Below are 20,946 nucleotides of genomic sequence, written 5' to 3'. Positions count from 1 at the left end.
GACAGGGAGAATGCCTGATGCAAGCAAATTCCAGTTTATTGTACCCCAAGCATGGGTTTATGTATGTTTCATCAGAAGGCTACATAAGAAGGTTACAAATCATGTTAGACTTTAATTGGTTACATATATTTGCATTAAGGATTAGGCTAGGATTACACACTAATTGCTAGGATCCTTTACCTATTTCTTATCTTAACAAAACTATATTATCTGGTCCTTCAGAGGGTATATGAAGTTAATCCTGAGGAGGCAGTTATGGCATCTAGGTAAGAAAGACAGACACCAAGCAGTACCAAGCAGTTAGATAAGACTTGGGGCCTCTTGTTTTACACACACCACGTTCCTTTCAGAGGCACTTTGACCCTACACTTTCACCCAGGTCAATGTGCTGCTTTCAAGCTTATGCTTCAGTGTACAATACCATAGAATCACTACATTTAATATTGCTATACCCAACATAGATATACTATGTATTGCAAATATTTACAGCTATCTGTAAGTTAAAAGTAATACAGAAATACAAAACCCCTTCCCAAGCAGCCAGAGTGCCCAAGAAGGCTCCAAACCAACCCCTCTCCTTCCTTCCACCCTTTCCACCCTCTCCCTTATCTCAGCATCCCACTTATGTGCAGGGTGAGCTGTAGAGGGTCAGCAAAAGGGGTTAAGAAGGGAATGATTAGTTGGGTTACACAGATGCAGGCGAGCCACAGACTGCCTTATCTTTGTGCCCTTGTTTTTATATGTCCCAGCAGAACAAATGGGTGATCTAGACCTCACCATTATTTTCCTTTCACAGCCAATAATCTAACTTCTCTCACTAAAGTCTTCCCATTAGCCTCAAACCAGCACACCTAATGTCCAACCTAAACATCCTCTGGCAGAACTTCAGCCCTCTTAGCTTGGTCCGAGTGCGTTGTCCGCATTAGGTAAGACTGAAAAATGCCATCCCAAAGTGAAGAATTTCTTTCCTTTTTTGCTTGCTCTTTTCTGATTTAGAACGTTTACAAATCTGATTTGGAATGGCTTCGTGGCATTGGCTGGATTCCTCTAGATTCAGTGGAACATAAGAAAGTTAAGAATGCACAAGAGCTGATAAATAAGGTAAGATAAAAGTCTCTGAGCAGTTCTGCGTTCAGCTTTTTCTTTCTTGGCCCATGCACAGTGTGTGTAAAATAAGATTTCATTTCTTTCTTTGCAGAGATCATACACAAAAGAAGCCCTTGAGAACTTCTCCAAATACACCAGTGTGGTGGACACTCCTGACATTGTTTTGGCAAAGATGAACTCTGTCAACCAAAGTGATGTATGTATTTCTTAAGCTATTCTGTTAGTTAGAATCAATTTAGTTGACTTCATTGCTCTTGCTAAACGCTGATGTGATGAAATTTCTTGCTTCTTCTTAACCTTGTCTGTGTGTCCATTTGTGTGCTTCATGAGCAAGACTTTTACTAGGCTAAATTAAGCTGGGTAGAAGTTATATAAATGAACAACACAACAATGCTACCCAAAAATAATGTTCCTTTTTTTCCTGCAGAAGAATAAAACGTGTCACTTACTTTGATTTTTGCTCACACTAGCTTAAAATTGACTCCTGAACCAGCAGTTAGTTGTACAGTGGTGGAGTTTCTGGTGTTGCTACTAACCTGTAATTGTTGATTAGTACTCTCTGCAGATTTTGTGGTGTGGTATTTGCCTGTGCATCACAGTGGTTGGAATGTACTACACAACATGATCACAGAATGTTAGGGCTTGGAAGGGACCTCCAGAGATCGAATCAAACCTCCCCTGCCAAAGCAGGATCACCTAGAGCAGGCCATACAGGAATATATCCATGTGGGTCTTGAGATCCTCCAGAAAAGAGACCCCACAACCTCTCTGGGCAGCCTGTTCTAGGACTCCAGCACTGTCAAAAAGTGTCTTCTCCTGTTGGGATGGATCCTCCTGTGTTCCAGCATTGTTCCTTGTCCTATCATTGGGCACCACCAAAAAGAGCCTGGCACTTTCAGCTTGACACCCACCCCTCAGATGCCCTCTTAGCCTTCCCTTCTCCAGACTAAACAGCCCCAGATTTCTCATGCTTTCCTCATAGGAGAGATGTTCAAGTCCCCCACTCATCCTCCTATCCTCCACTGGACTCCCTCCAGCAGGTTCCTGTCTCTCTTGAACTGGAGAGCCCAAAACTGAGCACAGTATTCCAGGTGTGGTCTCACCAGGGCAGAGTAGAGGGGGAGTGGAACCTCCTTGGCCTGCTGGACACACTTCTGTTGATGCACCCCAGGATGCCATTGGTCCTCTTGGCCAGAAGGGCAAATTGTTGTCCCATAGATAACTTGATGTCCACTAGGTCTCCAAGGTCTTTCTCCACGGAGCTGCTTTCCAGCAGGATGACCCCTGGGCTGTGCTGGTGCCTGGTGTTACTCCTCCCCAAGTGCAGGACTCTCCACTGGTCCTTTTTACCTTCATGAGGGTCACCTTCACCCAGCTCCCTAGCCTGTCCAGAACTCACTGGATGGCAGCACAGCCTGGTGGGCTGTCAGCCACCCCCTCTAGTTTTGTATCATCAGTGAACCCTCTGAGAGTATACTCAATGCCCTCATCCAAGTCACTGATGAAGATACTGAACAAAACTGGACCCAGCACTGACCCCTGGGGAAAACCCCTGGCTAGAGGCTGTCAAGTGAACTCCACTCATGGTCATATCCTGAAGATACAGTAACAACAGCAAAGCAGTGTTTGTTTCTACTGGATGGGCTAGTTAGGATAATGGATTCCTCCTGTGGAATTAACATTGCTGTTTGTTTTCTTTTGCAGCTAAAATACAAAGAGACCTTTAACCTTGAGAAAGGCCAATACATTGGATCTGATGACACCCCTGCACTGAACCATGCCAAGGACATGGCCTTACTCTACAGTGATGTAAGATTTCCTAACTATCATCTCACTCAGCTTGAAGTTGTTACTTTTGAAAGGAGCAGAATGTGGAGTGGACCTCCAAGAACTCTCCTATTTCTGTCGTTAGTCTGTTGGGTGCCACTAGAAAAGTGATTTAGTCTCTTTATTATCACAGTATCACAGTATCATCAGGGTTGCAGGAGACCTCACAGATCATCAAGTCCAACCCTTTACCACAGAGCTCAAGGCTAGACCATGGCACCAAGTGCCACGTCCAATCCTGCCTTGAACAGCTCCAGGGACGGCGACTCCACCACCTCCCCGGGCAGCCCATTCCAGTGTCCAATGACTCTCTCAGGGAAGAACTTTCTCCTCACCTCCAGCCTAAATCTCCCCTGGCACAGCCTGAGGCTGTGTCCTCTCGTTCTGGTGCTGGCCACCTGAGAGAAGAGAGCAACCTCCCCCTGGCCACAACCTCCCCTCAGGTAGTTGTAGACAGCAATAAGGTCACCCCTGAGCCTCCTCTTCTCCAGGCTAACCAATCCCAGCTCCCTCAGCCTCTCCTCATAGGGCTGTGCTCAAGGCCTCTCCCCAGCCTCGTCGCCCTTCTCTGGACACGCTCAAGCATCTCAATGTCCCTCCTAAACTGGGAGGCCCAGAACTGAACACAGCACTCAAGGTGTGGTCTAAGCAGTGCAGAGTACAGGGGCAGAATGACCTCCCTGCTCCTGCTGACCACACCATTCCTGATGCAGGCCAGGATGCCACTGGCTCTCTTGGCCACCTGGGCACACTGCTGGCTCATGTTCAGGCGGGTATCAATCAGCACCCCCAGATCCCTCTCTGTCTGGCTGCTCTCCAGCCACTCCAACCCCAGCCTGTATCTCTGCATGGGGTTGTTGTGGCCAAAGTGCAGCACCTGGCACTTGGAGCTATTGAATGCCATCCCAGTTTGGAGCATTTCTTTGGTCCCTTCCAGTTTGGATCATTTAAAGCATTTCTTTCCTTATCAAACTGCTCTTAAAGCATTGCTGTGTGGTGTTTGGAAGTAGCAGTAGTAGTGATGAAGTAAAGTTTGTGTGACAAACCACTTTATAATTCCATTTAATGACATCTTCTAAAACTATTTATGGCTCTGATATTTAATATGAGAGAAAAAAAAAGTAGAATATTTACATTATTAAGCAGTTACTTGGCAGGAGTCTTAATAATTTTAATTGGGAACCTCTCATTTTGGAGATTGTGGTCACTCATTTATATGAGTAGCTGCTTCATAATGCAGTCTGAAGGGAAAGATATTTAATAGTTCACAAAATACCTCTTAAAAAATGCCCCAACAAAGTTAATGCTCTTATAATAAACAATAATATTGGAGAGCTTTCACAGTTTTGAGCATGTAGCTCTCAAATGATCAATGTCAGTTCTAGACTGTACTTTTTAAGCAATAGTTTATTGTTAGTTCCAAGCCTGGGAGAGTTTTCTAAGCAATAGTTCATGTGTTTGGGAGGCTTTTATTCCTCTTCTGGATGAGCTATTTTGAGTTCCACACACAATAAAGCAAGCAGAGGTCAGTTTTTGGGCTCAGGTACATTCCTGAACTGAGACACTTCTTATGTGTGTCACTCATTCTGCTTTACACATGCTGAGTAAATGCTCAGAATAAACATTCTTCATTTGCTCTGCTGGGACAATTCCTGGAATAAGGAACTACATTGTAGTAGTTTATTAGTATGATGCTAATTTAGTGCCAGAGAAGGATTTTGGTTGAAAAAGACCTTTAAGATCATCGAGTCCAAGCATTACCTAACTCTACCAAGCCTGGTACTAAGCAGTGTCCCAGTCTAGCATATTCCATGTGCATATGAATGGCAGAGGCAGGTTTCTTACAATGCATACTGGATTTTTTTAATCAAAAGTTGTATGTTTTGCCTAGAAACGCTACAAAAAAGCTTGGGAAGTCAGCAAGCCCATTGGATATACCCTGGATGAGAAATACATTCCAGTGGTGGGAGCGAAGCATGCAAACTACATCAACAGTGAGGTCAGTGAGACTGTTCCATTCTCTCCTTTCTTTCCCTTCTCCCTGTGTTGTTAGAATCATAGAATAAGTCAGGGTCAGAAGAAACCACAGGGATCATCCAGTTCCAACACCCCTGCCATGGACAGGGACACCCTACCCTAAAGCAGGCTATCTAGAGCTTCATCCAGCCTGGCCTTAAACGCTTCCAGGGATGAGGCTTCCACCACTTCCCTGGGCAACCCATTCCAGGCTCTCACCACCCTCATGGTGAAGAACTTCTTCCTAACATCCAATCTGAGTCTACCCATTTCCAGCTTTGTTCCATTCCCCCCACTCCTATCACTACCTGACAGCATCAGAAGTCTCTCCCCAGCTTTCTTGTAGGCCCTCTTAAGATACTGAAAGGCCACAAGAAGGTCACCTCAGAGCTTTCTCCTCTCCAGACTGAACAGCCCCAACTCCCTAAGTCTCTCCTCATAGCAGAGCAGCTCCAGCCCTCTGCTCATCCTCCTGGCCCTCCTCAGTACACCTTCCAGCACATCCATAGCCCTCTTGTCATAGGAGCTTCTGAACTGGATGCAGTACTCCAGGTGGGGTCTCACCAGTGTGAAGTAGAGGGGGAGGATCACTTCCCTCACCCTGCTGCCCACACTTCTCTTGATGCAGCCCAGGCTCTATTTGGCTCTCTGGGCTGCAAGAGCACACTGCTGGCTCATAATTGAGTTAAAATGAACTTTAACATTTCCATCCGAATGGTTTCTTTTCGCAGCGTAAATATAAGGCCATATATGAGAAGCTGAAAGGCCACTACCTGGCTGGGAAGGACATTGGTGATTTCCCCAGTGTGGTTCATTCCCTGGAATTCCAGAAAATGAGGAGTGCAGTAAGTGGATACTTAGTTTTGATGGAGACTTTACTCTTCAAGTGTGATATATTTAAATATGAATGATGCAGTGCTTTGCAGAAGCAGTGAAAGTGGTTTCAACGTGGCTATGTTTCCTGAATGGTTGTTGTGTTGTTGAATAGCACAGAATTGTAGGGGTTGGAAGGGACCTCTAGAGAGCATCGAGTTCAACCTCCCTGCTCAAGTCACACAGGAACACATCCAGGCAGGTTTTGAGAGTCTCTAGAGAAGGAGACTCCACAACCTCTCTGAGCAGTCTGCTCCAGGGCTCCAGCACCTTCACAGCAAAGAAGTTTCTCCTCCTTTTGAGGAGAAACTTCCTGAGTTCCAGTTTGTGTCCATTGCCACTTGTCCTGTCACAGGACACCACTGAAATGAGCCTGGCCCCTCCTTTTTGACACTCATCCTTGAGGTATTTATAGACATTCCTAAGATCCCTTCTCAGCTTTCCCTTTTCCAGACTAAACAGCCCCAGGTCTCTCAGTCTTTCCTCATAGGAGAGATGTTCAAGCCCCCCACTTATCCTCCTATCCTCCACTGGACTCCCTCCAGCAGGTCCCTGTCTCTCTTGAACTGGGGAGCCCAAAACTGAGCACAGTATTCCAGGTGTGGTCTCACCAGGGCAGAGTAGAGGGGGAGTGGAACCTCCTTGGCCTGCTGGACACACTTCTGTTGATGCACCTCAGGATGCCATTGGTCCTCTTGGCCAAGAGTGCAAATTGCTGTCCCATAGATAACTTGATGGCCACTGGGACTCCAAAGTCTTTCTCCACAGAGCTGTTTCCAGCAGGATGACCTCTGGGCTGTGCTGGTGCCTGGTGTTGTTCCTCCCCAGGTACAAGACTCTGCACTCATCCTTGCTGAACTCCATGAGTCGTTGAACCTGAAATGGTTTAGGAGATGAAGGAAGGATTTGTTTAGCTGTTAGAATATGGGAAGAAGCAAAACCTTTTCCTATTTCAGTTTAAGAATCTGAGCAGTAAGAAATGCTGCACAACTTGGGGTATTTTTGCTTTAGAGAAGAATTGTTGATTTGAGATTGAAATAGGGATTTAAGAACTGGTAAAGTCAGTTCACATTTGGTGTTCCTTCATTTGCACCATTGCATGTCCAGTGTGCCATGCAGGGCACAGAGTTATTGTAATGCCAGCTCTTTTGTTTTCATTCAGACAGGCAGATTTAAGTAGATTAAAACCATGTTTGTAGCATGTGATTTTTATTTTTCCTTTGAAGTCTTGTTAATTTTTCTCAGCAGCTGTTAAATCTGCAAGCAAAACCCATTCTTGTCCTGCTAGAACCTCATCAGAATAAAAGATGATTCATATCAAAGTTAGGATTTCGTCCTGTCCAATCCCATGGAAGCTTATCCACTAAATCATAGAATTGTTTTGGTTAGAAAGACTTCTAAGTCTAACCAAAGACCACCATGGCCATTAAAGCATATTCCACCCTGCCATGGGCATATGGTTCTTGAACACTTCCAGGCATGGTGACTCTGCTACCTCCCTGGGCAGCCTGTGCCAATGCCTGCCCACTCTTTTTGTGATGGATTTGTTTTTCTTAGTAGCCAACCTAAACCTCTCTTATCAAATGCCATAGAAGCTTAGCCATAAAATCATGGAATTGTTATGGTTGGAAAAGACTGAGTCCAACCAAAGACCACCATGGCCATTAAACTGTGTCCCACCATGCAATGGGCACATGGTTCTTGAACACCTCCAGGTACGGTGACTCCACTACCTTCCAATGCCTGACCACTCTTTCTGTAATGGATTTTTTCTTCCTAATAGCCAACCTAAACCTCCCTTATCACAACTTCAAGCCATTCCCTGGTAGCACTGAGCCAGGCTTCCAAAAGCCCCAGTCAGATGCTCCAAAAACAGATGCTCCAAAAGCACAGCTCAGGTTGTGCTATAACCTGCAGCCTGCTCAGAGTCAAAATTACTCTTCTGTCTTCTCCTCTTTCCCCTAATCTCTCCATTTTAGTTGGCCTACAGGAAGAACTATGAAGACACCAAGACAAATGTCCATATTCCAAGTGACATGATGAACCACGTGCTAGCCAAAAAGTGCCAGTATATCCTCAGTGACCTGGAGTACCGACATTACTTCCACCAGTGGAGCTGTTCACCTGAAGAGAATGATGTTATCCAAGCCAGAAAAGCCCAGGAGATTTTGAGTGATGTATGTGATTCATTTAGCTGTTTGACATTTTAGTTGCCTTCCATGCCATTGTTTTTCCTGTTGAGTATAAAATGCTTTCCTCTATCTTCCCACAGTATTTAAATAGTAAAGGAATAATCAAGTCTTTAAACTTCCAAATAGTTTGGAATTCCTGTTTGAGCTTGGTTCAGATTCAGGAGTAACCTTGTCCACTGAGTTTGCACAAGAGGAAGATAGTAAATGTGGAGAAGGAAGAAATGCTGCTTTCTCCAAGCAGAAGGCACATTCCTTCCTGACTTAATACTCTCTTTTCTTCCTTATAGGTGGTGTATAAAGATGACTTGAACTGGCTGAAGGGAATTGGATGTTATGTCTGGGATACTCCACAAATTGTGCAGGCAAAAAAATCCTATGATCTCCAGAGCCAAGTAAGCATGGATTCACAGACTGCATCAGGTTGGGAGGGACCCTCAAAGCTCATCTTGTCCAGCCCCTTAGTAGTGAGCAGGAACACATCCAACTAGATCAGGCTGCTGGGGGCCACATCAAATCTGACCTTGAATGTCTCCAGTGTTGAGACCTCCATCACATCTCTGGGTAACCTGTTCTAGTATCTCACCACCCTCATAGTGAAGAACTTCCTCCTAATGTCCAACCTAAACCTCTCCTGCTCCAGTTTTGAACCATTGCCTCTCATCACCACAGGCCTTTCAAAACAGTCCCTCCACAGCCTTCTTGTAGGTCTCCTTCAGGTACTGAAATGCAGCTCTGAGGTCTCTGTGGAGCCTTCTCTTCTCCAGGCTGAACAGCCACAGTCCTTCCAGTCTGCCTTTGTAGGGGAGGTGTCCCAGCCTTCTGATATCTTCATGGCCCTGCTCAGAACCTGCTTTGGCACCCCAGAGCAGAGTGGCAGAATCCTCTCTCTCCATCTGCTGGCCACACTTCTTTCCATGCAGCCTGACCTGGATTGGTCTTCTGGGCTGCAAATGCCCATTGCTAGCTCATGTCCATTCCTCCATAAGTAAAGATTTCCTAGGTTAAAGAATTTTTTTCTTCTGTATATGGGACTGACCAAGCAGAACAAAGTCATTGCTGTTACATCAGAAATATTTTGTCCACTCTTTCACTTTTGCCTGTAGAGGAATGATCACTTTTCTTACTGAAAAGGCAGAAAGTTTAGGGGTATGGAAGGACAGTGGAGCTGTGGCTTCTAGCAGTGAGAAGATAACACTTTGCCTTTCTGTAGGCCACCCTGTATACAAGATACCTCAGTGAGGTACTTATGCTGGGGAAATAATGCCTCTTGCCTTGCTGCCTGTACTCTTGGCCTATATTAGTTGCTACAAAGTGAAGAGCAGTTTTCTTTATCCCTTGGTTCCTTGGCTATATAATGAAGTATTTCTCTTCTATGGCCTGTCACTTTTACAGCTGATCTTAAGTAAGCTGTAATCCTGGGTTTGAGTTGTCCAGAAGTTGCCCAGAATTGATTTGAAGGGAATCTGGCAGGGAGTTTCCTGCTAATTTTCACAGATTGGTCATCTTGTCCAACCCTCCTGCAGTCAGCAGGGACAACTTCAACGAGCACAGGCTACCCAGGGCCACATCGAGTCTGATCTTGAATGTCTAATCTGATCTTGAATATCTAATCTGATCTTGAATGTCTTGAATTTTCAGCATTAACATCTTGGCTTGATTTTCTTTCCTCAGATAAAATACACAGCTGCAGGAAAGGAGAACTTTCAGAACTTTGGTGTTGTTACTGACACCCCTGTCTACGTGACTGCAGTGCAGAGTGCTGTCAATGCCAGTGATGTGAGTCTCCCCATTTCTTGCTTCCACTCAGGCTTTCCTTCCTGCTCCTTCTGCCAACTGAAGCAAGCTAACTAAATCTTTTTCATTTTCCAGGTGAAATACAAGGAGGATTATCACAAAAATAAAGACAAGTGCATCCCTGTGGCTGAAACGGTGGATTCTGAAAGAGTTCAAAGTCTGAAACATCTCTTCAGCAATGTAAGCATTTCTACAATGATTTTTCCCCCTTTTTTCTTTTCAGATGCTACTATGTGGAGGGTTTTGGTTGATTTTGTTTGATCACTGGTCCCCTCCAACCGCTAACATCCTGTGCTCAACATCCAAACATGGAGCTTATCAAAGGCAGTGATATCCACCTTGACTGTGGAGGAGATGCTGTGTTTCAGGCAGGAGGCAGATTTTCTGTCTGTAGCCCCAGCCTTGTCCAGCTGCATGCATTAATAAATGGATTCCTTGAAGAAAAATTGCACCTGAACAAAATTGGGACCTTCCATGAGAAAAGACATGAGGAGTTAGAAAGCGTTTTTGTTGCTCTTTATGTGTGCTGTAGTGCAGGCTCTTGGTATTAAGTAATAGTTCCAGTGTATAATAGAGCCATGAAATGGTAGGGATTAGAAGGGACCTCCAGAGACCATCAAGTCCAACCCTCCTGCCAAAGCAAGATCACCTGCAGGTTACACAGGAACACATCCAGATGGGTCTTGAAAGTCTCCAGAGAAGGAGACTCCACAACCTCTCTGGGCAGCCTGCTCCAGGGTTCCAGCACCTTCATAGCAAAGCAGTTTCTCCTGTTGATGAAGTGGAACTTCCTGTGTTCCTGTTTGTATCCTTTGCCCCTTGTCCTATCACAGGGCACCACTGAAAGTAGACTGGACCCTTCTTCTTCACACCTACCCTTCAGCTATTTACAGACACTAATAAGATCCCTTCTTGGCTTTCCCTTCTCCAGACTAACCAGCCTCAGGTCTCTCAGCCTTTCCTCACCACACAGGTGTTCAGTCCCTTCATCATCTTTGTACCCTCCACTGGACACTCTCTAGTCTATCCCTGTCCCTTTTGAACTGGAGAGCTCAGAACTGGCTACAATTCTCCAGATGTGATCTCACCAGGGCAGAGTAGAGAGGGAGGAGAACCTCCTTTGGCCTGCTGCCCACACTCTTCTTCATGCATCCCAGAGTTCCATTGACCTTCTTGGCCACAAGGGCACATTGGTGGCTTATGGATAACTTATATAAAACCAAAAGTGTTTTATTGTTTCTGTTAGCCTTTGATCATGACCCAGCAGAAGAGTTATTCCACTCACAGAGTATTTCTATTTCCCTACAGAACCTCTACAAAAAGGCCTGGGACAAAGTGAAGGCCACTGGCTACATATTGCCCTCTGATGCTGTACCCCTGGCACGTGCAAAAGAGCTGAAGCACAATGCTAGTACTGTAAGTGAATCACATGCCTCCTTCTTCTTTAAACCATCAATTCTAGCAAGGAAATCCATCATGCCTTGCATACACTGTAGGTATCACTAAGAGGGGTGGTTGTTTTTTTTTTAATGCTCTTCAGTTTTAATTTGGATATGTTTATGTGGATAATCAGTATTCTGTGCTAAGCTTTTAGATAACAGCCCCTTGGCTGCTGCTTCTCAGAAGGAGAAAAAAACCCTCACGTTTTATAGGAATAGAAACTGTCTTCAAAATGTCCATTTAGTGATTTTCTTTTTGAGTCCAAACTGCATAAGCATCCAAGTCAGAAAAAACACTAAATGTCTTTAAATGATGCTTTACTGAGTACAGAAAAACATGATCTTGTGCTTGACTGAACAGAGGCTTGTGAGAATCATAGAATCAGTCAGGTTTGGAAGGGACCACAAGGATGATCCAGTTCCAACTCCCCTGCCATGCCCAGGGACACCCTACCCTAGAGCAGGCTGCCCACAGCCTCATCCAGCCTGGCCTTAAACACCTCCAGCCATGAGGCCTCAACCACCTCCCTGGGCAACCCATTCCAGCCTCTCACCACTCTCATGCTCAACAACTTCCTCCTCATGGCCACTCTGAATCTCCCCACCTTCAGCTTTGCTCCATTCCACCCAGTCCTGTCACTCCCTGACAGCCTAAAAAGTCCTTCCCCAGATTTTTTGTAGCCCCCTTCAGATGCTGGAAGGCCACAAGAAGCTCACCTGGGAGCCTCCTCTTCTCCAGCCTGCACAGCCCCAACTCTGTCTGTGCTCACAGCAGAGCTGCTGCAGCCCTCTGAGCATCCTCCTGGCCCTGCTCTGGACACACTCCAGCATCTCCACAGCCCTCTTGTCATGGGGCTCCAGAACTGGATGCAGTACTCCAGGTGGGGTCTCAGCAGAGTGGAGTAGAGGGAGAGAATCACCTCCCTGGCCCTGCTGGCCACACTTCTCCTGCTGCAGCCCAGGCTCTGGTTGGCTTTCTGGACTGCAAGTGCACACTGCTGGCTCATGCTGAGCTTCTCATCCACCATCACCCCCAAATCCCTCTCCTCAGGGATGCTCTCCAGCCAGTCACTGCCCAGCCTAGATTTGTGCTTGAGATTGCCCTGACCCAGCTGCAGGACCTTGCACTTAGTCTCGTTGAAGCTCATGAGGTTGGCTTGTGCCCACCTCTGCAGCCTGTCCAGGTCCTTCTGGAAGCCATCCCTGCTCTTCAGCCTGTCTGCTGCACCACACAGCTTGGTGTGGTCAGCAAACTTGCTGAGGCTGCACTCAATGCCTCTGTCCATGGCACTGACAAAGATGTTGAACAAGACTTGGGGTCTTGACAGGAGAGGTCACTCTCTTTATGGATAACTTCAAAGGGAAGAGCTGGAGTCTTCTGCATCTATTTAATTCTGGAGCCTTCAGGTCAGCTGCTGTTATTTTGATTTCCTTTCTTTACAATTTAAAGTGAACCAGAAAACCAAGATGCTGCTTCAAAGTCTCTCTCTGCTGTTGGGCACAACTAAATATTTTGCTTACTGATTAAAATTCCCACCCAAAATTGAAGACTTGACCCACTGAAGTCAGTTATTTATTGCTTTTCTTTGCACCTGCTTAGGTAAAATACCGAGAGGAATACGACAAGTTTAAAGCACTCTACACACTGCCCAGAGGTGTGGAGGATGACCCCAACACAGCAAGGTGTCTTCAAGTTGGAAAGCTTAATATTGATGTAAGTGCTTTCTGAGCTGTGTTTCTTGGTAAAGCCAGGGCTCTTCTCTCAGATGCATCCAGATCCTTCATGCAGATACTACATTTCCACATCCATTTGATGGTGCTCAGCATTTGCTGACTTCTGTAGCACACTGACACGTGTCTTTTCAAGCTCAGCTGTTAAGCTCCCTGAGTGGCTAAACCCTAGTGCCACATCTTTATGTGTCGAAGTGGAGCACTACAGAGTCTGCCTCCCTCTAACACAGCAGTACAATGAAAATGTCACAGATCAGACTTCAGCAGCCTAGCCATGGTTCTGCAAATTGTTTTTAGAGCAGGCAAGATGTAAATTTTCACACACTCACAGGTTGCATTGAGTGGGAAGTGACCCTCGAAGGTTATTTGGTCCAACCCCCTTGTAGTCAGCAGGGATACCTCCAGGTACATCAGGCTGCCCTGGAGCACATGGAGTCTGATCTTGAATGTCTCCAAGGATGGGATACCTCCAGGTAGATCAGGCTGCCCTGGAGCACATGGAGTCTGATCTTGAATGTCTCCAAGGATGGGGCCTCATCCACGTCCCTCAGTAACCTATTGCAGTGTCTCACCACCCTTTATGGTGAAGAACTTCCTCGTGACATCCAACTTAAATCTGCCTTGCTCTAGTTTCAAACCACTGCCCCTCATCCTATCACTGCAAGCCCTTCTAAACAGTCCCTCCCCAGCCTTCCTGTAGGTCCCTCTCAGATACTGAAATGTATGCCTGGAGCCTTGTCTTCTCCAGGCTGCATGTAGCCAAAGTGATTGCTCTCCCACTGCCACCCCATGAAAATATCAGTCGTTTTCCTTCAAATCCATCTGCTTCAGACTCTCTGTCAGCATTGCTAACCTACTGCTTTAACCCTGCAGCGTCTCTACAAGGAAGCCTATGAAAAGAACAAAGCCAAAGTCCACATCATTCCAGACATGGTAGACATCATCTCTGCTAAGGATGCTCAGAAGAAGATCAGTGAGGTCGATTACCGCACCCATCTCCACGAGTGGATCTGTCTGCCAGATCTGCAGGTCAATGCCCACGTCAGGAAGGTGACAGATCAGCTCAGCGACGTAAGTTCCTAAACCATGTGTCCTTGGCTGGCTCCAGAACCATTCTTGCTCTTATGACCAGGCAGAAGTTGTTTAGCAAACACTTAGTGGGAGCTCTCTGCAGCTACCACCTGCATCTGTTGCATTATGCACTGCTAAGCAGCCTCTCTATTTTCACAGGATCACAGAGTGTCAGGGGCTGGAAGGGACCTCCAAAGCTCAGCCAGTCCAAGCCCCCCTGCTAGAGCAGGAGCACCTAGAGCAGGTCACACATAGAATCATAGAATCAACCAGGTTGGAAGAGACCCTCAGTATCATCCAGTCCAACCTATTACCCAGCCTTATCTAGTCATCTAGACCATGGCATGAATACATCCAGGCAGGTTTTGAATATCTCCAGAGAGGGAGACTCCACAACCCTCCTGGGCAGCCTGTACCAGGGTTCTGTCACCCTCACAGGGAGAAAATTCCTCCTCATGTTTAAATGAAACCTCCTATGCCTCAGCTTCCACCCATTGTCCCTTGTGCTGTCACTGGGCATCACCCAGCAGAGCCTGGCCCCAGCCTCCTGCCACTCACCCTGCACATCTTTATCAGCATTGCTGAGGTCATCTCTCAGTCTTCTCTTCTCACAGCAGCACAGCCCCAGCTCCTCAGTCTTTCCTCATAAGAGACATGTTCCATTTCCTTCACCATCTTTGTGGCTCTGTGCTGGACTCTCTCAAGCAGTTCTGTGTCCCTCATGAGCTGGGGGTTCCAGAACTGGACACAGCACTCCTGATGTGGCCTCACCAGGGCAGAGTAGAGAGGCAGGAGAACCTCTCTTGACCTACTAACCACAGCCCTTATGATACACTCCAGAATGGTACTGACCCTCCTGGCCACAAGTGCACATTGCTGACTCCTGGGCAACCTCCCATCCACCAGGACCCCCCAAATCCTTTTCCCTTTTGCTGCCTTTCAACGGGTCAGTCCCCAACCTATCCTCCCTGGGATTGTTCTTTCCCAGGTGCCAGATTCTACACTTGCCCTTATTGAATTCCATTCAGTTTCTCCCTGCCCACCCCTCCAACCTGTCCCAGTCTGGCTGAATGGCAGAATAGCCTTCTGCTGTGGCAGCCACTCCACCCAGTTTGGTGTCATTGGCAAACTTGCTGACAGTGCCTTCTGTGCCCTCAGCCAGGTCATTGGAGGTGTTCAAGAGAAGCCTGGATGAGGCATTTAGTGCCATGGTCTAGATGACTGGCTAGGGCTGGGTGCTAGGTTGGACTGGATGAGCTTGGAGGTCTCTTCCACCCTGCTTGATTCTATGATTCTGTTTTCTTTTCATAGTGCTTTTGTGTAGAGATGTGGCTTGGTGAGAGTCATTTCAGTGTTATCAGTGAGGGCACTGGGTCATAACATCACACTTCAACCAGTTCAACCACCCCCATCTGAAAATTGCCCTTGTTTTGTTGAATAAGATGTAGAAACTGGTGAAGGCTGAGAAGATCCTGGTGCTGCACATTTGCCCTACATAGGTCAGCCCAGGACAAGGCCATCAATAAATCACTGCCCCGTAAGATATGCAAAGAGTACTCTGACAAATCATTGTTTTGGTTTTTATTGGCCAAACTGAAGAGTTTTGATTTTCTTGAGCAGATGAAAACTTCAGATGCTGCTAACCTCACTCGATAGCTGCGTTTCAGAATGAACTGAGCAAGAAGAGCTTACAGATTACTGTAATTGGCAGTAAGAGATTAGCAATGAACCTTACAGATTGCTTCTTTGCTCTGCTTCCTTAGGTGATATACAAGGATGATCTGAACTGGCTGAAAGGCATTGGCTGCTTCGTCTGGGACACTCCAGAAATCCTCCATGCCAAGCACGCCTACGATCTGCGCAGCGACGTGAGTGGATGCTTTGGGCTTGCCTTTTAGTTGCACTCACTCCATTGCAGTAAAAGGATGGAGTAGCTTTGTTCTAGGCCACGTGTGATCTGGGAAGTGTTATAAATCCTGCTCTGCTGAAGTTTCCCTATCTAAGTGTTTAAACTTTGCTGCTCTGGAAGTAGAGATCACTGGGTTAGATCTCTTTCTGGAAAGCACTGTGTCATAGAGTCACAGAGTGGTATGGGTTGGAAGGGATGTCCAGGAGATCATCAAGTCCAACTCCCCTGTCAAAGGAAGATTACCTGCAGGTCACACAGGAACACATCCAGATGGGTCTTGAAGGTCTCCAGAGGAGCAGCTCTCTGGGCAGCCTGCTCCAGGGCTCCAGCATTCTCATAGCAAAGTTTTTCTTCATGTTGAGGTGGAACTTCCTGCACTCCAGTTTGTGTCTGTGATGGTTTGGGTATTACCCACCCACCCACACTTTGGAAATCACCCAGACTAGACTCAGCCAGCTCTGGAAATTGAATGAAGCTTTTATTTACAGCTTAGCTCAATATACAAGCAGATAGTTACAGTTTATATACAGTTATAGACAGAAATATACCAGGTAAAAGGTAATACAGACACACAGCAGCCCTCCCAGAAACCTGAGTCCCCAGGAGGGGCTCCCAACCACCCTTCCAGCTTCTCCCACCCCTCTCAACTTTAGCCCAGTCCCAAGGAAGAATGGAGGTTCGACCAGGGGGTTAGGAAGCAAAGTGGATTAATCAGAGAGATGACAGAGAGGCTAGAGAAAGACATGCAGCTCAGAGCTCCCAAGCAGAAGAAGTGTGACTCCCTTATCTATGTTTGGTTTCTTGTTCTTATACATCTCAGCAAGCCTGTGAGTGATGTAGACATCATCACTGTTTCCCTTTCTCAGCCTGTAATCTAGTTCTTCTCCCCAAAACATTCTAGCTAGCTTCAAACTAGCACAGTGTGCATTGCCCCTTGTCCTATCACAGGACACCACAGAAAAGACAGAGTCATAGAGTCACAGAATGGTATGGGTTGGAAGGGATGTCCAAGAGATCATCAAGTCCAACTCCCCTGTCAAAGGAAGATTACCTGCAGGTCACACAGGAACACATCCAGATGGGTCTTGAAGGTCTCCAGAGGAGCAGCTCTCTGGGCAGCCTGCTCCAGAGCTCCAGCATTCTCATAGCAAAGTTTTTCTTCATGTTGAGGTGGAACTTCCTGCATTCCAGTTTGTGTCCATTGCCCCTTGTCCTGCCACAGGACACCACAGAAAAGACCCTGGCCCCTCCTTCCTGACACTCACCCCTCAGATATTTATAAGCACTAATAAGATCTTCTCTCAGCCTTCTCTTCTCCAAGCTAAACAATCCCAGATCTCTCAGCCTTTCCTCATCAGACAGATGTTCCAGTCTCTTCCTCATAGCCTCCATTGGACACTCTCTAGTTTATTCTGGCCTGTTTTGAACTGGGGGAGCCCAGAACTGGCCACAATACTCTAGGTGTGATCTCTCCTTGGCAGAGTAGAGGTAGGAACAAACCCTCCCTTCAGCTGCTGGCTGCACTCTTCTGAATGCACTTCATAGATTTTAGTCCTTCTAACACTTCAAGGGTTCTGAATGAAGAATTATTTAAAGTAAAGCATTCTCATTAAAACATACAGATTTTGATGGTTTTCTTTTCTTCTCTCAAGATCTTATGGCACACCTTTAGTTGGTGATTAAGCCATTGAAATAGGAGAGTATCATAGAGTCAACCAGGTTGGAATCCATCCTGGGTTTTGAGAATGTGTCTTCCCTCATTGAATATTCATCCTGTGGCTGCTGTGTCTGTTCTGTCAATGGGCATTGACATTTCCTAGCAGTCTTTAATCAAACTTCTCAACTCCTCTTACCTAATAAGAGAGATAAGTACTAGCACAGTAGACAATAGATAGAAAGCAATGGCATGTTCATTTGTTTAGCCAGAATTTCTGTATGCTTTCTGTTTAAATGCTACCTTACTAATAGAATAGCTCAGTAATAAATAGTAAGCAGGTTAATTGCATGTATATTATTAATGACTGGCCTGTTTAATTAGAGCTCTTCAATTTCTCTCTACAGATTAAGTACAAATCCAAGGCAGAAAAAATGAAGAGTAAGTTCACTGTGGTCGTGGACACTCCTGTCTATGTCCAGAATGTTCTCAGTGGCTTGAATTTAAGTGAAGTAAGTGTCTGTATCATCTCTCACCCCCAATATTGCACATGCTATTACCTCACAAGTTCTAGAAATATGACTTTTAAAACCAATTTCAATTTAATAATCATGTCTGCTTATCTGAAACACATCACCTGTGCCTTTACTAAGCTATCAGTAAAGGATAGCTCTTTATATATGATCTATACCTTTACAGACTTAGAGATATCTAAAAAGCTGTGTTTACACAGAATCACAGAATGTCAGGGGCTGGAAGGGGCCTCAAAAGCTCATCCAGTCCAACCCCCCTGCCAGAGCAGGGTCACCTAGAGCAGGACACTCAGGAACACATCCCGGGCAGGTTTTGAGTATCTCCAGTGAAGAGGACTCCACAACCTCTCTAGGTAGCCTGTGCTGGTGCTCTGTCACCCTCACAGGGAAAAAGTTTTTCCTTATGTTCCTGTGGAACCTCCTCTGCTCCACATTGCACCCATTGCACTTTGTCCTGTCATTGGGCATCACTGAGCAGAGCCTGACTCCATTCTCCTGACACTGCCCTGCACACCTTTCATAGAATCAAGCAGGTTGGAAGAGACCTCCAAGCTCAGCCAGTCCAACCTAGCACCCAGCCCTATCCAGGCAACTAGATTGGATGCCTCATACAGTCTTTGCTTCAACACCTCTAGGGATGGTGACTCCACCACCTCCCTGGGCAGCCCATTCCAATGCCAATCACTCTCTCTGCCAACAACTTCCTAACAACATCCAGCCTAGACCTCCCCTGCCACAACTTGAGACTGTGTCCCCTTGTTCTGTTGCTGCTTGCCTGGCAGAAGAGCCCAACCCCACCTGGCTACAGCCTCCCTTCAGGTAGTTGTAGACAGCAATGAGCTCTGCCCTGAGCCTTCTCTTCTCCAGGCTAAACAACCCCAGCTTTGTCAACATGAATGAGGTTATTCCTTAGTGTCCTCTTCTCCAAGCTGAAGAGCCTTAGTTGCCTCAGCCTGTCCTCAGCAGGGAAAAGTTCCACTGCCTTCAGCATCTTTGTAGCTCTGCACTGGAGTCTTTCAAGCAGTTCTCTGAGGTCATTCTCACACTGAGGGGCCCAGAACTGAACACAATATTCCAGGGCACCGTAGAGGTGCAGGACAACCTCTGTCAACCTACTCACCACAGCCCTTCCAGTAGTCCTCAGGGTCCCACTGGTTGCCTTGGCCACAGGGTCACATTGCTGGCTCATGGTTATCCTGTTGCCCCCCCCAGGATTCACAGTTCCTTTTCCCTAGAGCTGCTCTCCAACAGATCAGCTCCTAACCTATCACTAAAATCACGAATTAACTGAATCAAAAGAACATTTCCCTTCCTTTTTACAAGAGAAATTCCTGTGTATAAGCAAACACTCGACCCGGTGAGAGAACAGCACAGCTGTGACTCCTCTTGTGACTTCTTCTTCTCAGGCTGTCTACCGTGGGGAATATCAGCACAATGTCAAAGGCAAAATGATTCCTACTGATAAAACAGTGGATTTGGAGCGGGCATATCATGCAAACAAAATACAGAGTGAGGTAAGTAACACACTTTGGGGGTCACAGAGGCTCTGGTGTTGGAAGAACAGATCCACTTCAAGTTCATGTGTGCCTTTAACCCTTCAGATAAAAAAAGGTAGATTCCCCTGATTGAAAATAAAAGTGGGAGAAGTCCTTGTTTCATCTGCACTCTGCAGTAAAATGCAGACACAAGGGGAAAGCTTTTGCCAGTTGCCAGAAAGCTGTTTCTGATGCAGCTAATGAAAGCTCTCAGATGTCACACCCAGTTGCCACATGCTCTCTCTTTCTCTCTTGCAGAATCTGTATCGCTGGGCTGGTGTGAATGCTCTCCCCACTGGATACAGCCTCCCCACAGACACTCCCAGCTTCCAGCATGCTAAGCATGTCCAGTACATTGGCAGTGATGTGAGTAATGTACTAAGGCCTTCTACCTCTTGAGCAGCAAGGCAATATTTGATGCCCACCCTGTGTGAGCACACAAGTGTTTGAGGCAGTTGGTGCTCAGATGTGAGACTGCTTATCAGAGAACAAGGAACAGGGTGTGGATGCCTCAGCCAGGAACTGAGGGTGACCACAATCTAGGCTGTGACCTCATCATCATCCAGAGTGAAGTCCCACTCTACCTGAACGTGGTGGGCAGAGCAGGGTGCTGAGAATGGGTTGCATCACTAATTCTAGACAAGGTGAGGAGTCAGAGAATCACAGAATGCATTGGATTGGAAGGGACCCTCAAAGGTCATCTTGTACAACCCCCTTGCAGTGAAAAGGGACACTTCAACTGGATCAGGTTGCTCAGGGTACCATCAAGTTTAACCTTGAATGTCTCCAGAAATGGGGCCTCCACCACCTCTTTGGGCAACCTGTTGTACTATTTCACCACCCTCACAGTAAAGAACTTCCTCCTGATGTCCAGTCTAAAGCTACCCTACTCTAGTTCAAAACCATTGTCCCAGGCACCAGGGTCAAGATCTGTATTGGTCTGATATAATCTTCCCAGAGACTCAAAATCTGACAGAACAATACAGTAATGAGATGCTTTCCCCTGTCCCCCTTTTGGAAAGAAAAGGGTTGGATGTAGAGAAGAAAAAGGGCTAAAACACCCAAAGAATAGTCCTGCTACAATTTGGAAGCTAAAAGGAAAACTGTCACAATAAATAAAAGGTATTTAAGGTAGGGGAGTTACAAAGAGGTATAGGGAAGGGAAATAAGGTACAAAAATATATATACAACCAGATTGATGCCAATGGATGGAGGTAGATTCAGAAAGTAGTGGTCCCACGTGGCAAAACAGGAGCAGCAGGAGC

At 46.3% G+C, this 20,946-nt stretch overlaps 1 protein-coding gene across 1 annotated transcript in view; it reads left to right on the top strand.

Annotated features, from left to right (window-relative positions):
• NEB (nebulin) overlaps positions 1-20,946 on the top strand; it is a 218,009-nt gene that overhangs the window by 115,107 nt on the left and 81,956 nt on the right. The window contains exons 77-92 of the mRNA XM_064154908.1: positions 997-1,101; positions 1,199-1,303; positions 2,812-2,916; positions 4,826-4,933; positions 5,682-5,795; positions 7,803-8,000; positions 8,303-8,407; positions 9,687-9,791; positions 9,885-9,989; positions 11,118-11,225; positions 12,849-12,962; positions 13,853-14,050; positions 15,814-15,918; positions 18,021-18,125; positions 19,553-19,660; positions 19,940-20,047. Of these exons, the coding sequence (XP_064010978.1) occupies positions 997-1,101; positions 1,199-1,303; positions 2,812-2,916; positions 4,826-4,933; positions 5,682-5,795; positions 7,803-8,000; positions 8,303-8,407; positions 9,687-9,791; positions 9,885-9,989; positions 11,118-11,225; positions 12,849-12,962; positions 13,853-14,050; positions 15,814-15,918; positions 18,021-18,125; positions 19,553-19,660; positions 19,940-20,047 (1,896 nt within the window). The remainder of the gene's footprint in view (positions 1-996; positions 1,102-1,198; positions 1,304-2,811; positions 2,917-4,825; positions 4,934-5,681; positions 5,796-7,802; positions 8,001-8,302; positions 8,408-9,686; positions 9,792-9,884; positions 9,990-11,117; positions 11,226-12,848; positions 12,963-13,852; positions 14,051-15,813; positions 15,919-18,020; positions 18,126-19,552; positions 19,661-19,939; positions 20,048-20,946) is intronic.

This window comes from Pogoniulus pusillus, chromosome 2 (assembly GCF_015220805.1).
Source record: "Pogoniulus pusillus isolate bPogPus1 chromosome 2, bPogPus1.pri, whole genome shotgun sequence".
In the NCBI taxonomy this organism is placed as follows: domain Eukaryota; kingdom Metazoa; phylum Chordata; class Aves; order Piciformes; family Lybiidae; genus Pogoniulus; species Pogoniulus pusillus.
The sequence above is the reverse complement of the archived record's forward strand: the minus strand, read 5'-3'. Positions and strand labels throughout refer to the sequence as shown.